The following is a 17824-nucleotide window of genomic DNA, read 5'->3' on the forward strand; positions in this document are numbered from 1 at the left end:
TGATTCATTGGGTTCCAGGATTTAAAAAGACCTGAAAAGGACCTACCACTCAGATCTTAGCTGTATGATAGGCTCCTCCATTAAATGGTAGCGTTAGTAGACTATTTGATAAAATAGTGCCAATAATCAGTATTTGTAGAGATCAAAAGGTCCTTTCTCCATGTCTCAGTTCCCCCTCAAAGAAAAACATTCCAATGATGGCCATCGCTGGGGGATGCTGTAATAATGGAATCTTGTAGTGGGCAGGAAGGTGGTCTAGATGATTTTCAGGGCTGCTTTCCTTACATTGTATGGTTCTATATAATGTCCCCAACCTCCCTTTTTGGGTGAAGAGATGTGCAGTATGCTGATGTCAGTCTCACATTCTTAAAATAGGTTGACACAAAGAATAAAGGGACAAAAAGGGAGAGCAATTGATGTCTTTTACACCACATACTTGAGTTCTATGATTAGAAATTTATTTATGAACGTGCTTCTTCAAATTATTTCAGTGCAACTTATATCCAGGAATGCTTGGGATTATGTAATTGAGTTCCAATCTTATTTAGCAACGCATCTCTTTAAATTAGTTGGGATGTACTTTCTGTTCTAACTTTAATGGAAACGACTAACATTTCTCATTTTGGCCAAGCTGAGTTGTTAGATATCCAAGGATGATATATAGTCATAAGAAACTGACACATTACCTTCATATTTTATCCATGAGTAGCGGTGATAGGAATGAGGGAGGAAGGTTTTAGTACAAAATACCTGCTATTTAAAAAATATTAGCCCCATCTCTGTTTGAATTGGGTCCAAGGAACATACCATTGCTAAGCCTTCCCTGCAAATCTGAGCATTTGTGATTCAAGAAGAGCTTGTTTGACAAAGAAATGGAAACTTCGACTGGAATCCTATGGAAAATCAGATAGCAGACTAGGCAGATTTTGTTGAATCTAAAGGAATTATTCTTATACTCCCAACATTCCAACCTAGCTCTGAACATTGCATAAAAGTCTTGGAATAATTCTGGTAAGAGCTGATAGACAGTGTGATCCCTTAGAAGATGATTTAGCAACCAGATTGACTAGAAATACCTCCTTTGGACAGTATAGCCACTTCAACCTCCCCCCTTGCCCCATGCTGCCTAAAGCTTCAGCAGTGATGCTCCATCTGAATGTATTGATTTTGGCCAGAATGTTCAAGGAATGACTTCCCATGCCTCCTGTTCAGGCATTCAGGAAATAGGACTCTCTTCAAGCTATTATTCCATTGATTATATTAATCAGAGGCAGAATGTGAAAAAGCTGGAGGAACAGGTGACCAAATGCACTGTTAAGAAGTGAGAATTATGGCTATGATAGGGGTGCAAAGTTTAGCTGCTTAGGGAGAAAAGGGAAAATGGTTCCAATAGTCTTGTCTGCATTATGTTCTCAGCACACAGTTCCTTTCAGATGTAAATAAAGTCTCACCTGAGATGAGCTCAGCTCCTGGGGATTACATGGACACCCTAATGTGTTGGTGTCAATGAAAAAATAATAATTTGACAGTTCCTGATAATTAATGATCATGCTTTGTTAACTAGGTGAATTGTTACTCCCAACCAGAAAGATATTTATGTGTGTTGACTTGTAATGCCAACTGATTCACTAATTTATTTTAGTTATTTATTTATTTATGCAATTTCTATAGCCGCCCATCTCAATCCAAGTACTCTGGGTGGCAAACAATTTCAATAATTAAAACCATTAAAATAATTACAAATTATACATATAGGCAGCTGACAATGTTGGGATCTTGGTGTTTGCTGAGCTTGGTTTTCTTCCTGTAAACATTTCATTACCAAACTAGGTTACTAAGATCCCAGTATTTCCATCCTGAGCTATTCTTCACTGTTGAACTCATTACTGTTCATTTTGCAGGCCTGGCTCGGAGAACAGACGTCACAATGGCAGAGAGCGAATGTCTAGCACCGGTGAAAAGGGAAACCTGTCTATGGAATCCACCAAGGAGACCCGCTATTGTGCTGTTTGCAATGATTATGCCTCTGGCTACCATTATGGGGTTTGGTCCTGTGAGGGCTGTAAAGCCTTCTTTAAAAGGAGCATTCAAGGTAATAACATTGACACACCCAGCATGTGACTATCTTGCTCATTCTAATCAAGTAATGAAAGTGCTGCTTGTCTGCAAACAGATGGAAACTGTAGATCCGTATATAGCTGATAAGCCTAAATTCTAAGAACAAAGAAGTAAACCAACCAAAGAAATGGTTGATACCATGCTTAAAAAATACATATTTACTACCTGTTTGACATATACAGTGTGAATAGTGTGAATAGATTGAGGTGGGCAAGAATATGAGTTAGAACTTAAACAAGGCTACTCGAGCCTGTTATCTGTATTTAAGTATTTTGGAAATAACTATAAGAAATCTAATTCCAGATCCCCATTTTGCTTGTTTCTTCAATTACTTGCCTATCTTATCTTTGTATAATGCTGCTATTACAGTACACATAACAGCAGTAGACAAAGTAAAATATATGACTCCCTAAAGCAGCTTTCCATAAGATGATGCCCCTAAGATGTGGGACACCTACAAACCCCAACTCAGCACTGGGAAATGCTTCCAAGAAGTCTCCAGACTGCTGAGATGAGGCACCTGCTTATGAATTAACCCAGTGAGCTAATCGATTGGAAGGTTCTTAGTTATAATGGTACTGAGACTGATGTTTGGAAATATTAGATTATTATGGTGGGATATTACTAGCTTGATGGTGGGCTGCCATTTGTTTTTTCTCTTTCTTGGCCTACTAAGCATGCTGGGCAGACTTTCTGTATGGATGGAAACTGAAAGCCTTAAAGTCTGTAAGGCAGAAACAAAAAACATACAGTACAAAGAAGGGGAAGTAAGCACATGAAAGAATAAACCATGCATTTCTTTTCCTCTTGGCACCTCTTACTAGCCCAGCTATCCTTTCTTGGTTTAGAGATGAACAAATTGTTGCCAACTCTACACTCAGTCCTGCCTTTCTGTGATTAATCATTTCAGCTTCCTATTTATGTTCTATTGCTCCATACTTCCTCCTTTTGCCCTTCTCAGGAAAAGCTTTCCTACGGTTGAGTCCATTACTCTCCATTGTCTTCTCCAACTGATGCTTCTCCTGTAATGAACTATAATCTGGTTACTGAGATGCTCCTTTTTAAAGTACATCTCTTGCACCCTAGGATTTTTCCCACAATAATTTCACTGCTGCTTTAAGATTCTCTGTTTCACCCAATAGCTTTCCTCAATTGCCACTAAGGGGTGCCATGTGTATTCTTAATATATTTTCATGTCAGTACATGTTGCTCTTTATTGATTATACATGTCAACATGTAGAGGGGTGATCTCAAGATAGGAGAATGTGGAGTAAGTGAAAATTCTGCCTTTCAGTGTCAGTATTGTTTCTTTCTTCCTAAACATTAGCATCTATTTTAAGAGGGTGTCTCAATGTGCTTTTTTTGTTTCAGCTCTATTTAAGATCAGAAGCTGACTCAGGATCCACTGAAAGTACTTTAAATTCAGCTGTTAATCAACTGAAACCAATATGGCACTGTGATGGACTGGAATTATGAAGGCCAAGCTCAGGGAGATAAGCATTTTCTTAGCTCACCGGAACCGCGTGGGAGGAACAAAAGGATGAGACTGGCACCTCCCTGAGGAATTCACACTGTTGTGGCTGGAGGACTTTGGGAACTGGGGTTTTAGTCTGGGAAGATTCTTGCTAGAGGTTGTAGCTAATAAACATAGCTGGACTGAATTTGCATGGTCTCTTGGAGTTCCTTGGGCTAGGCCTGACATCAATCTTCCCAGATTCTAACCCCAGTTCCCAAAGTCCTCCAGCCACAACAGTGTGAATTCCTCAGGGAGGTGCCAGTCTCATCCTTTTGTTCCTCCCACGCGGTTCCGGTGAGCTAAGAAAATGCTTATCTCCCTGAGCTTGGCCTTCATAATTCCAGTCCATCACATCAAGAAAATGCGTATCTCCCTGAGCTTGGCCTTCATAATTCCAGTCCATCACAGGCACAGAGATTAAAACCAAGATAGACAACCTGAGGGTCCAAGGCAACATCTGGCCCTTAGGCCATTGTTCTGTAGCCCCTAGATCACCCTTTGATTACAAATATACTGAATCAATGGCACTGTTTCTTGCCATCTTAATTTAGTTTAAAAAAGACATTCCCCCAGAGCTGAGAGAAAATCAGTAAATTCCAGTCCTGCCTATGTGTGACATTTACTTTATATTAATTCTTTCCCCTTGAGCATGAAACTGAGCAAACTCAGGGAGGCAGTGAAGGACAGGAAGGCCTGGCGCAATATGGTTCATGGGGTCACGAAGAGTCGGACACGACTTAACGACTGAACAACAACAACAATTCTTTCCCTTTTCCCGCAAATGTTCAGAGCCCTGGACTAATAGAATAGTCTGAGCTTTGAGTAGACACTGGTTCATACCTTATCTCAGCAATAAACTCAGCATTAAAGATGGAGTTCATAGGGCTGGGGAAAAGATAATAACTAAAAAAACCCATGAAGCACATGTTGAAAAGTTAGAACTGGAGAGAAAATGTTCAATAGGGCTATGCACACTCTGAAATTGATTTAGAAGAGAAGTTTTGGAGCTCACATGAGTGCAGCGCTTCTCTGGTACCTATTAAAACACTGATGTCTTTTTTCAGGCATCCACATGAGCTGAAAAAATGCTGCTGTTTTACATTACGTTACGTTACGTTATGTTACGTTACAGCAAAGCTGTAATTAATCCGACTTTTAAAACAGCAGCATTTTTTTTTTGCAGGCCCTTGTAGAAGCCTAACAAAAGATATGTGTGCTTTACTACAGAGCAGAAGGACTTGCTCATGAAAATTTGAAGCAGTTCTTCCAAATGGTTTTTAAACATATATCTATTATATTCCTTAACAGAAATACTAATAAATGAGTAACAATGAATACATAGAATTTTGAACAGTAGAGAAGCAGAATATTCCAACCAACTCATGAGAAGCACTTGTCACTATATAGTACATGAATTTAGTTTACAGTAAGTTTTTAGCATTCTGTTATCTTACCCTCATGGGAGAATGCTGCATGGTTTCAAATTTTCATGGAAAATTTGCCCTGCCCTCATGGAAGAAAGTTTTTGATACTATATCCAATTATATTATCTTTCTGAGAGAAAAGGCTGTTGTTATTCAGCTCCTGAAGTACTTGAAAATCATTAGTTGCTTGAGGTACTTCCACTCTGTCTTTCGATTATGTGTCTTCATATGTTTTTTTTCCCCCTATTTTCTTACAACTTTTGAAATCAGTCAAGGCAATAGTATTATAACTTTCACAAATCATGGATATTCAAGTTACAAAAAGTTGCTCAATAACAGTAACCTTGAAAGTTCTCTAATTTACTTTTGAATGCTTCTGCTCTTTCTGAACAGAGAATGTGAGAGATGAAGTCATCCATGACAATTTTTGGATGAGGTTCTTATTGCACTCTTGCCCTGCCTTCTTCTTTCTTCATAGAAGAAAGAATGTGGGGAAGGAATATATGTAGTCTTTCATATCTAGTTCTTCTGTCTGTTTCCTACCACCTCTGCTTGTCTGGCCTGAGAAAGTCATTTCAGGAGGGAAAGATGGAATATCTACCCAATGTACTTTGGTTTCCTATAGAATTAGGCTGTATTATTATTATTATTATTATTATTATTATTATTATTATTATTATTATTTTGGCAGTTTTTATCTAAAATATCTCAAGATCTCACAGACACAATATGCTGGCAACACTGAATTATTATTTAATATTCAGAACTGCAGCATCAAGTATATATGAGATGTCTTTCTATGGTGCATGCCACCTTGTCTCTGAAGATGCCAGCCACAGTTACTGGTGAAACATTAGGAAATCTGTTGTCTAGACCACGGTCACTAAACCCTGAAGCCCAACACTGCCACGGGGATTATTTTTAGGACAGAAATCTTCACTGTTACTTATAAGCAATAGATACAATTTTGCTGAGCTAAAACTCCCAAATCCCTGAAACGACAGATAATGGTAGGAAATGCTCCAGGGTATAATTCAGCAGTCTGGAGGACTATAGCTTCCCTATTCTTCATTTATACAACAGTTTGAAGCATAATGGAGTTCTTGGTGCAATAATCAATGGCTAATTAGAAGTAATTAGCAAGTAATCTGCATTTGATTTTCTATAACTTTTGAGTTTTTTAAAAGCATATTTTTCAGAAGAAGTCTGGTTGGATAAGTACAACCAGTGAACTGTGGGGCGGGGGGCAGTCTGTGGAGCCCTCCCATTAAGGCACACTTTACCATCCTATATATCTCAGTGTCTGGCCATCCAAGTGATACTGTCAAGATTGACCCTGGGGATGGCTGGCACCTTGACGATGCTCCCTGAGTTTATTAACACCTAATTAACATCTGCTTCTTGGAAGTATTATAAAGGAAGTGTGTTTTGAACATATTTTAATTAAATAATTAATTAATATTTATCTATTTTAATCAATATTTATTCTATTTTTACTGTAAACCGCCCAGAGTCACCCCACACTGAGATGGACGGTGACAAATTTGAAATATAAAATAAATATAAAACATAAATAAATTCTGATGGAGGCTGTGGGAATATGGATAGAGAGGAACAAGCTGAAGATCAACCCTAACTAGAGTAAGTGGCTGTTGATTTGGGGGCTGTCAGATCCCAGAGCTCTTTCTTTTCTAGTTCTGGATGGGTCTTACTAGAGTTGTGGTTCCTTCTTGAGGAGTAGGTGGCAGCCATGCCTAGGAGGGCCTTTGATCAAATCTATTTTGTGAATTGCACAATTGCACCCATTTTTGGATTGGGAAGCTCTGCTCATGGTCACTCATGCCTGGTAACTCCTCATTTGGATTACTGAGATGTGTTCCACAGGAGGTTACCTGTGAAAACTACTTGGAAGCTACAGCTAGTCCAGAACACAGAAGCATGGGTAGTTCTGGGTTGTCAGTCCCACTAGGTAGACCAGACCAGAAAATCAACTCCACAGGAAGACTAGAACTATACTTTATTGAAATAGGCTATAATAATAGAACCTTGCAAGTCTGATTGTGCTATCCCTCCCCTCATTCTTAGACCCCAGTGAATCAGGAAGGCATTTGCCCAAGCCACTTCTGAATATTATCTTGTTTCCAGGACTTCACATATCAACTGTCTTTGCTTGGATAATAGTTCTTTTGTATTACTGTGATCTCCCTTACTCTACATGGGTGCATGTCAGTATGTCCATGTAACACTGATACTGCATCAGCTACACTGGTTACTGCTGGGCTTCTGGGTGTAGTTCAAAGTCCTGGTGGTCATCTATAAAGCCCTTCATGGCACACAGCCATATTTGAGGAACCTTTTATCTTATCCTCATCCCACAAGATCCAACAGGGCTGGCATGCTCGGAGTCTCATCTAGTAAACAGTGCCATTTTATGGAACTCAGGAAGTGTGCCTTCTCTATCGTTGCTCCTACCCTGTGGAAGAACATCCTTCCCAAGATTTGGATGTTCCTGACCTTGCTGGTCTTTAGAAAGGCCCTGAAGACTTTTGCTATTCCTTCAAGCATGGAACTAGGGTGCTGTACATTTTAGTGTGTGATATGTGAGTGATTGATTCCAACACTATATGTGTTTATGTGTGAGTTATTTTTATGGTTGATACATATTTTTCTATGTTTTTATCTAGTTAGCTGCCCAGAGTTGCTTGGTGAGTAGGCAGTTATATAAATAGCAAACAAATAAAAATGTCCAGTTCAATAAATAATTTTCCATGTTATTTCTGCTTTATGAAGGGCACATAAACATTTGTCAATTTGTGTATTACATTTTTGGTAATATACAGTTGTTTGTGCACTTTTTCCTTTTTTTACCAGCAATGTTCCTTGATATATATTTTGTCATTGTCGCTGTGTGGTGCATTGCAAAATTCAGAGAAACAATAACATGAAAAGATAATTATGTGCTGGTTTACACTGAGGTCCAGAACAGTTGAAATAATTAAAATAATTTCTATTAATATGTGATTCAAATCATTTCTCCCTTACCCCTAGTTAGGAGGGGCCTAGATTATAGCAGTGGAGAAGTTGGCTCATTTTAACCCTGGTACCATGGGGCATGACTGATTTTCTCTGAAAACTTACGACATTCTTTTCAACTGCATTTTGATATAATTTGATTAACAGTACTGGCGCTGTGTTAGCAGTTGAGCTCAAGTGCTTGCCTGACAAATAAGTCTTAAGAAAGTGTGTGTGTGAGAGAGAAAGGTGTAAATGCACATTGATGTGGAAAACATGCCTCCCTCCTCCCTGGAAATCTGCTAATTTTCCACTAACGTGAATATGGATGAAAGTCAATGGCATGAGAATGATAAGGGCACAGCTTGTTGTGCTGACCCCCATCCTCTGCAATGGCCACTGACAATTAAGATTTGATGCCACATAGCTGGCATGTTACAAACCAAGAGGTGTAATTTTTTTTGGTCTAAGCAATGATTAGCATTGTTCCTGTGGATATTTCAACTGTGCCAAGGCAAAAAGGATTTAACTATTTTGGCACAGCTCTTGAGTTCTTGGGAACATTAGCATATACAACTTGCAGAATCAGATCAGCATTTTCTAACTCCCTCTAGTTCAGTGTTTCTCAAACTTGGCAACTTTAAGATGTATGGACTTCAGCTCCCAGAATTCCTCAGCCAGCCATGCTGTAGTTGGTTCCTGGTGTTGCAGCTGGGATATTCAAAATACTAAAAAGAGTTTAAGTGTGCAAAGCACTGAAGGGGCACTTTTGAAGGTATGAGCAGTGTGCCCATCCTTGTGGCAGCCACAGGCCTGGCATGGATGCTTTTATGGGTTTTTCTGCTCAGTTCCTCATATATCTGCAGGCACAGCTGGTCTGCCTCACTGACAGTCACAGTGGAAGTGTTGTCTGTGCACGTTCATGCATATACAGTTTGGACAACCTGGGAAGCCCTCAAAGCAGCCGTGCCAAGCCTTCTGGAAGATATGGCTGCCTTAAGTCCTATGAGCAGCCGTGCTTTGCTCAGAGAAACATGCGTTGCTCAGCTGTCTCTAACATGTCTTGATCTCTATTTCACATAATGCTGTTTTTTAAGCTTTAATTTTAGCAGTTTTTTTTAAGGCGAGTACTTACCTCTCTGTTATTGAAAACATTTGCATGGCATCGTGGAATCCTACATGCATAGCATGGAAATAGTTCTGTCTATAGCTGTCCTTCTTAGTAGCAGATCGATATGTTACTTTATGTTTGTTCTCTTTCCAACGCGTGCTCACATTAAGAGATAAATGTAGACCTGCAGCAGACTGTATCACTTTCTTAAGACGAAAGCTCCTTTTCATGGCTCATGCTGGTGGGACGAGAATGTTGTTGCAAGGGAGCCACAGTCTTCCTTTCCTCTGCTTAAGTAGGGCTGCTAACCTTGAACACATAGCTATAGAGTATGTAGGATAAGTCTGGAGACGTAAAAGGATTCTCTCCAATCTGTATCCTTTTCCAAAGTTCTTAGAATTAGCTATACTTTATACTCGCTGGCCTTCTTCCTGTAATGTACCTAACTGGGAGGGTTACCAAAAGGGAGAGGTCACCTAGAGAGGTCAATTAACTTAGTCAATTTAACCCCAGGAGATCCAGTTATGCACAAAGTCCACCCGATCAGTCATGTTGTAGCAATACCTAAATCTAGTCAGTTAACTTATTTTGCTTACCTAGTCCTCCAAGAAAAAGCATTGAAGGGAAAGACTTGTGAAGAAAGCAAGCTTCTCAGTTATAGAACTCATGCCAAGGCCTGGCAGGACAGAGTATCCATTCCAAATATCAGCAGATTGCAGCCACTAAGTCATGCTACTGCGGAGAAGTCGCTAATGAGTTTGTGAAGTCTTGCCAGTGTTAGTTTATTTTTAGCTCACCTGTGTGAATGTTCTGAGTTTTAAAATGCTCTTGGACACAGACGTAACTAGTAGAGTCTTCCAAGCCTTATTCTGAAGTGGTCTCCATATGTAGGACGGAATAGATTGCTTGGTGGCCCTGGTCCCAGTGTCTCTGAGTTCAGCACAAAGAGGTTAATCCTGCCATTGCAGGATAACCCCAGTTCTAAAATCATTGCACTGGTTACCAGTAGGCTCTTGGGCCCAGTTCATAAAGATGATTATCACATAGCATTGCACCAGGTAGTTGACAAGTCTTTCTGGCCCCCATGATCTGCAGCTTGCTTCCACCATTTAGTTCCCTCCCTTCTGGTAGTCCGTAAAGTGATAAAATTGTTATTGCGTCACACATTTAGTTTTCATTAATTGCTGTGGGTGTTCATCTATGATGGCTTGTTCAGTTTTGTATTTTCCTGTTTTTATATCAATACTTTGCTTTATGTTACCTAGATTGAGATGGGTTACAAATAATGCAAAATACATATATAAATATATGCATGCATGCTCATAGGCAGTTGCTGTGCACCTGTAGTATAACCTGTGCCACAATTAGGATCCCAGGGAGATCCTCATCATGTGAGGTGCCTTATGTAGGAACCTGTCTGTGTTCTGTACGTGCAGAGATGCCCCGTTTGGGGTTTCTTTCCTCTGTTTAGGCTGAGCTGCTTTTGACATTCTGAAATCTACAGTGTGTGGTCAGATAGCTTTTTAAAACATGTTCTCTTAATTCACACATTTACTTGCAGTTGCCTGCCTTGCATGGCCTCCAAGAACATAGCAGTCAGAACTTCAGTTTTTAGCTGTTTGCTTAAATCACCAGAAAACCTAATAGAGGAATGAGTTTCCAAAAAGTGATGTTTTTGCAAATGAAACCAAGGTGCTGGAAATAAGCAAGCCAGTGTTGCAAATGTATACTGCTTTCACTGAAATAGTTGGATGTGCACTTATCCATGTTTCAGATGATCATGAGACAAGAATAGAAAGCAACATCTGTCATTGTGGCATGAATCAGGGAATCAGGAAATCAGGAAGTTGCCAATTCATTAGGTACCTTTAAGCCAGCCACTTTTCCCCATCTCCAGCTCCTTCAATCTCCTATTACGGAGATAATATTTAGAGTTCTGATTTATGGCATAGTTGTTAAGATTACAGCCACCAGTTAATGTATTTGAAGTACTCTGAATATGATACATAAGTACCTTAGTGGTACGTAAGTACAAACTATTATTACAAGTAATAATAGTAATCCAAGTTAGTTTCCACTTAATGGATATAGAGGTAATGTTGAAATAGATACTGTCAAATGCAGATCCGAATAGACAGTATGCACTAATCCCTTCAGTGAGAAGACCCCCCTATTATAACACACAAAATTAGGCCATAGATAATGCAAAGACAAAGAAATTGGCAGTCTGATCTTTAGTCAGTAGTGTTTACTGTATGATACCAAGTACATTTTATGGAAATGTAGAGATAAAGCCTCTATTGAGCTAAACTTCTGGTGATGTCATGTACATAGCTTTCTTGGTTTTCCATTGCCTTCATTTATTTTTCAACTTCCCAATCTAGCCCCAGTATTTTCTAATGGTCTCCTATCCAAGTCCCAACTTGGTATCATCGGTATATTGGTGATACCTGAACTGATGGGTAACCTGACCCAGTGACCTCATGTAGATGTTAAATAGGAGGGGATAGAGCATTAATCTCTGATACATCTTTCACTGGGTTTGAAGTCTCTCTTCCTACAAACACCAGCTTGGACCGGCCATGGAGAAAGTTGTAGACCTAAACAAAGCAGGGCTAGAGACAGAAGATCCCTAGCACCATGATACTTAAGTATACATCTCATCTCTGAGCTGGCCAAGGGATGCAGCTGAAGTCATGTCCCAGGGCCTGGAGACTATAAGAGTTTGGATGGGAGTAACAAGCTCAACTCAACCCTAGTCACTGTGAATGTTTGAGCCTCCTGGTGCTAGGGATCTTCTGTCTCTAGCTCTGGTTTGTTTGGGTCTACTGCACAATCTGGGGGTCCTCCTAGATTCATAGCTTCTGCTTGAAGAGTAGGTGGCAGCTGTGACCAGCAGGGCCTTGGCTGAATGCAGTTCTCATCTCAACTAGGACATCTCTTTGTATTGTCGAAGGCTTTCACGGCCGGCATACGATGGCTGGTGTGGATCTTCCAGGCTGTGTGGCCGTGTTCTTGAAATTTTGTTTCCTAACGTGCCCTAACTGGGCACAGAGAGAAATGCTCCTGTCTGTGCTCCTGCACTCTGAAGATGCCGGTCACAGGTGCTGGCGAAACCTTAGGAAACAAAACTTCAAGAACACGGCCACACAGCCTGGAAGACCCACACCAGCCATAGGACATCTCTTGTTTAGCTGAGTTGTGTTATGGACATCAAAGATATGGGGTTTTTTCTTCAATGAGAAAGATTTTTTAATTTTGTAAAACCTTTTCCAAAGTGACTAGTTTTGGGTTGGATAGCATAATAGTCCAGTAAGAATACTAAACACTATAAAGCTATTTTTTTATAGTAGCAGCAATGATTCATGAGGAAAAAAAAACACCTTTTTCTTTGCCAATTGCATGCTTTCATCTTTTTCTTTTTTTAAGAAAAGGATTCCCCCCCCCTTTTTTTTAAGAAAATGCTTTCCCTGGTGTGAAGGTGCAGGCTGTGTAAATTCTTGCTGTGCAGAAACAGGGCTGGGACACAAACAGTGGCACTGCTTAGAAATGAGGCTGGCATTTGCATTCTTTAAAAAATCCTTTGCAAACATTGAGAATTTATTTTCATGTAGCATGCACTGAAGGGAAACTCCTTTAACACAAGTCAGCGCAGTGAAATGAGGATTACAAACACTTGTCTGTACTGAAGCTCACTTCATTAGATGCTAATAATAATAACATTTGTTAAACGGAAAAGGTGCTAGCAGACAACTCCTGATTTTTGCCACCATAGATTAACACAGCTCTCCTCCTACTTTATCTCACATATTGCTTAAATTAAAAATCATAAATGAATTGAGGGAGAGGTTCTTACTGTCACTATTGTAAGTCAGTGGATTTTAAATTACTTGTTACACAGCACTTTTAATATGCAAACTACAGTATATGAATTGTTTTATCTCTTCTTACAACTTTAATTTAAAAACAAGGAATTGAAGCTGAGAGAGTCTCTCTTGACCAAGTTTATCCTTGAGTTGATAAACAATGAAGCCATTTTCCAATATGCAGTTAATTTTTTTTATTTATTTAAAACATTTGTATAGCTGCCCATCTCAAACCAAACTCTGGGTGGCTTACAACCAAGAATAAAAATAGTCCTCACTTAACGACCCTAATTGGGACTGGCAACTGGTTGGGCTATGAACAGAAATTAAAAAAAAAAAAAGATATTGTCTCCCACTCAAAGCAACAATGGAATATGGAGTGCAACTTTGTATCCTATGAACATAGCTGTGAAATATATGAAGATATGACTATAATTTTAAATAACTCTGTTACCATCTTACTCAAGACATCAGCCTCTAAATTAGCCCTGCAAGCTTCTTCTATGTATCTGAATTACTTCTGAAGATTTAACTGGGATTTTCTAGGAAATCATTCCTGCATGGATCCCAGTTTAATTTTGCAAGAGACTGCAGGTTTCTTCAGGAGCTGTGATCTTTTGCATAGGATTCAAAGTCTATTGTGCAAAACTCCAGATAACCATGATATCTAGTATTTGTCTGAATTTCTGCAGCTCAAATCTAGTAACTATTTGGTAAATTTAGCCTATAACTGATTATATCTAACATGCGAATGAGCCGACCATGAATAAGAGGATTTTTTTAGTCCATGTTTAGGAATGGCCATGTAAGGTACTCACATTCCTGTTAAGGAATAAGAAGAAATGAGGTTTAGTGTCTCTCCCTGCAAAATAATAGTATTTATTGTTAATTTCACAAAATAGTAATTTAATCAGTAACATTGAAAGTTATCTCAGAGAATAGTATCAGTGAGAAAAAGAGTGGAAGTGAGCCAGCTGCGGTGAGAATACCCTTTGTTTGCATTTGCTTCCTGAATCTGTGATAAATAGTTTTATAATAATTTCAGGAAAAGGAACAACTCTTCAAATAAGTGTAGAGCTTAGTCTAAGCTGCACTTGTTCTCTACCATATGCCCAGTTCAGCTTTTCCCCCTTGATTGTAGTGACCCCAAAAGTCAAAAGTATCAGCACGTTTAACTATTTTCTTGCATCAACACATTTCTGTGTTGTGTTGATACATGAAAACTTAGTAGCATCCCTGTTCCCAAGGCCAGTCTGCATAGTTTGAGTATGGAGCTTTCTACTGATCGTTGCCCCACGAAGTGAACTAGAGACATCATTCCACTTGTTATTCCTTCCTGCTCTTTTCATATTGTATTTTTGGAACATCTGTTTGTTTGCAGCTTCAGTTGCTGTTTCCATGAAGCAGCCAGAAAGCAAAAGCACTTAGGTTTATTACTTAGTTAAATCCCCTTTTCATAAAAATTACTTAGGGGAAAAATAACCATCACAAACATTACTTAAACAGTTGCTGTTGTTTATAACTACCACTTATGTTGGAGCACCAATATTGGTCTATGTTCTAGATGGACTTTTTTTCTTCAAGTCTGAGCTTTCTGGAAGAAATAAAACTACATCTGTGGCTAGAGCATTTTGAAGTTTTGCCCAGAAAATGAGAAATATTCTCAGCACATGCTAATTATTCATCTTATGAAAGCAAAAAGCTTTCTATTTTGTAAATGTGACATAACAACATTTATTAAAAAGTAATTGTTTTATATTCTGAATAAATAATAGACCAGAACAGTTGGCTGAAAAAGAGACACAGAGTGTTCATAATTTCCTACCACTTTGAACACTACTTGTTCAAAGGTATCTGATGTATTTAACTTTTTTTTTTTCTTTTGAGGGGATAGTAGATTGTATTCAAATGTCCCAGTTCAGGGGCAGTGATCCAATTCCTGTGCTGATGGAATGGAAGCAACAGGAACCCAATACTCTGAAGTATTGGAAGAAGGAAGCCCAGCATCATCCTGCAAACCCAACACAGATGTCACAGCTAACATGGGCAAATGGGTCTGTTTCCAGCCCACATCTGTTTTTGTACATTATTCATAAGCCCAGGCATTCCATTTCCAATCATAAGAAGTCTTACCTTGCTGTGTGGGACAATCACACAAGTGATAGGAAAATAGGACAGTTTAGGAAAGTATTGTAGATACAGTGGTACCTCTAGTTAAGAACGCCCCTACTTACGAATTTTTCGAGATACGACCAGCTCCGGCCCCAAAAATTTACCTCGACTTGTGAACCGGATCCACGGCCATTTTCCGCCCGTTCCATGTGGTCCACGGCCATTTTCCGCCCGTTCCACGTGGTCCGCGGCCATTTTTCCGCCCGTGCCATGTGGTCCGTGGCCATTTTCCGCCTGTTCCACGTGGTCCATGGCCATCTTTCCGCCCATTCCACGTGGTCCATGGCCATTTTCCCACCCGTGCCATGTGGTCCGCGGCCATTTTCCGCCTGTTCCACGTGGTCTGTGGCCATTTTCCCACCCATTCCACGTGGTCTGCGACCGTTTTCCCGCCCTGCCACGTGGTCCGTGGCCATTTTCCACCCCTGACACATGGTCCGCGGCCATTTTTCCGCCCCTGACACATGGTCCGCGGCTGTTTTTCCGCCCCTGACGCATGGTCTGCGGACGCCGGAATGGATTAACGGTAATTACATTGAACCTTATGGGAAAATTTGCCTCGTGTTGCGACCAATTCGAGTTGCAACCAGAGTCACGAAACAGATTAAATTTGTAACTCGAGGTTCCACTGTACTTAGACAGCCTTAGATTAAGGTGAAGTTAAAAAAGATATGTACAGGAAATAGAAGGTAGGTGTAACCATCAAACAGTGAGCCCACTGTTCGGAAAAGGTGGTAGCATGGTGACAGAGGACTGGAAAAGAGCATATATTGTGCCTATAAAAAAGAAAAAAGAGGACCTGGATAGTTACTGACAGCTTGAAGGGGATAACAGGCAAAACTTTGGATCATGTTATTAAACAGTCAGTTCATAAGCATTTAGAAAAAATGCCTTGGTTATCAGGAGCCAGCAGAAGTTATCAAAAATGACTCATGCCAAAAATCATCCTTCTTCTTTTGGTAGAAGAACCAGTTTGGTTGACCATAGAAGTGTGATGGATATAGTGTACCTTGACTTCAGAAAAGCATTTAACATCCTGAAATCCTAGTAGAACAAAGGGGGGCTAGACAATGCTAACGTTAGATGGATACAGATCTGGTTGAAAAATTGTACATAACAAGGATATATCAATAATCGCCATGTCAAGTGGTAAACTGCAAGGCTTGTACTATACCATATATATTCTCCAATTTGTAAATGACTTGGATAAGAGGTTCAAAAATATGATTATCAAATTTGCAGACAGTACAAAATTACAGAGGGTAGCTAACAATTTAAAGGATAGCTTCTAGATCTAAAAGGATCCTGACAAATGCAATTTCCTGTCTAATGTTCTTTGGACAGGAAAAATCAAAGGCATGAGCATAGGATTGAGGGGGTGCTCATGCTGGGCAGCAGAACATGCAAAAAAGATCTGAGTGTCTTGGTGGATCCCAAACAGAACATGAGCCAACAGTAGGATGAAGTGAAGTCCTTAAATATATTAACAGAAGTATAGTGTCAAGATAAAGAGAAGTCATTATTCCTCTCTATTCTCTATTGGTCAGACCAGATCTAAAGTGTCGCACCCAGATAGGGTCCAAAGTGTACAGACAATTCAACCAGTTACATTACTGTACTTTTCTTTACACATTTGAAAAATACTTAAGTCCTACTGGAATGAGAGCTGAGCCAAAATTGATCAGAATGTATTTTTCTGATAACATTTCAGGGACTTGTTCTTTTTCTTATTCCCTAGCAAAGATATGTTTTGCAGAACTTTCTACAGAACTTTCTACCTTGGTTTTTGGATGGTGGCTGGCATTTTCCCCCTACAATGCTCAGAATGATACCGGGTCTAAGGCATTCTGAAGATGTAATACCATAAGGCCACATAGTTGTCAGTGTCGTTTGTTGCAACAAAAGACAAATATCTTAGGGGAAAAATATGTATTATGTCACTAGTAATAACAATCCCACCCTGTGGAACTATTAAAGAAGTTCTGTTCTCCATAGAAAAATTCAGTGCAGTAGCACCTCCTACAATTTCTTTGTCCATGGATAGACTAGAGAATATTCATATATGTTATTAACAACTGATGTCACTGAAATGTATATTGCGGTATTGATTTCAGTGGGACCCAAGAATGATTTTTTTTTTAAATAACTGGCACTAAACTGGCATCTACCTCATCTTTAGAACACCATATTTAAGCGTTTTTTGAATCTGATGAAATTCCACTTTATCTTCCATTTGCAAGAAATAAGTCATGTACAAAAGTCTGCTAAATAGAGAAATACACAGCATATTTGAACTATTAATGTTGCAATGTGTGCATTTTGGATATTTGCTAAGGTTTTGATACTGTATATATCAAAAGCCCACTCACCATATCTACTTTAACCAGAAAGGTTTTGGTCGTCAGTAATTCTATCCGTATTATTTTAAAAACAAAACAGACTAGACCCAGATGAAAGAACCATTTGCTCAGCCAAAATTTCTGCTGGCCAAAAGATGCTGTTGTTGACTTTTCTAAACAATCCTTCACATACATCTTTAAATTTTAATTGAAAACATGATTAGCTTTAATCGTTTTATGTCTTCTTATAGCCATTTTGCTAGCCA

General features: G+C 39.3%; 1 protein-coding gene across 6 annotated transcripts in view; it reads left to right on the forward strand.

The window, feature by feature from the left end:
• ESR1 (estrogen receptor 1) overlaps nucleotides 1–17824 on the forward strand; it is a 209219-nt gene that overhangs the window by 102969 nt on the left and 88426 nt on the right. For all 6 annotated transcript variants that reach the window (XM_088142122.1, XM_088142129.1, XM_088142136.1 and 3 more), the window contains exon 3: nucleotides 1902–2092. In XM_088142122.1, the coding sequence (XP_087998248.1) occupies nucleotides 1902–2092 (191 nt within the window). The remainder of the gene's footprint in view (nucleotides 1–1901; nucleotides 2093–17824) is intronic.

The sequence above is a fragment of the Python bivittatus genome, unplaced genomic scaffold (genome assembly GCF_059951505.1).
Source record: "Python bivittatus isolate LINGU-HERP-01145 unplaced genomic scaffold, Pbiv_v1 ctg000020_np1212, whole genome shotgun sequence".
NCBI classification, from domain to species: Eukaryota; Metazoa; Chordata; class Lepidosauria; order Squamata; family Pythonidae; genus Python; species Python bivittatus.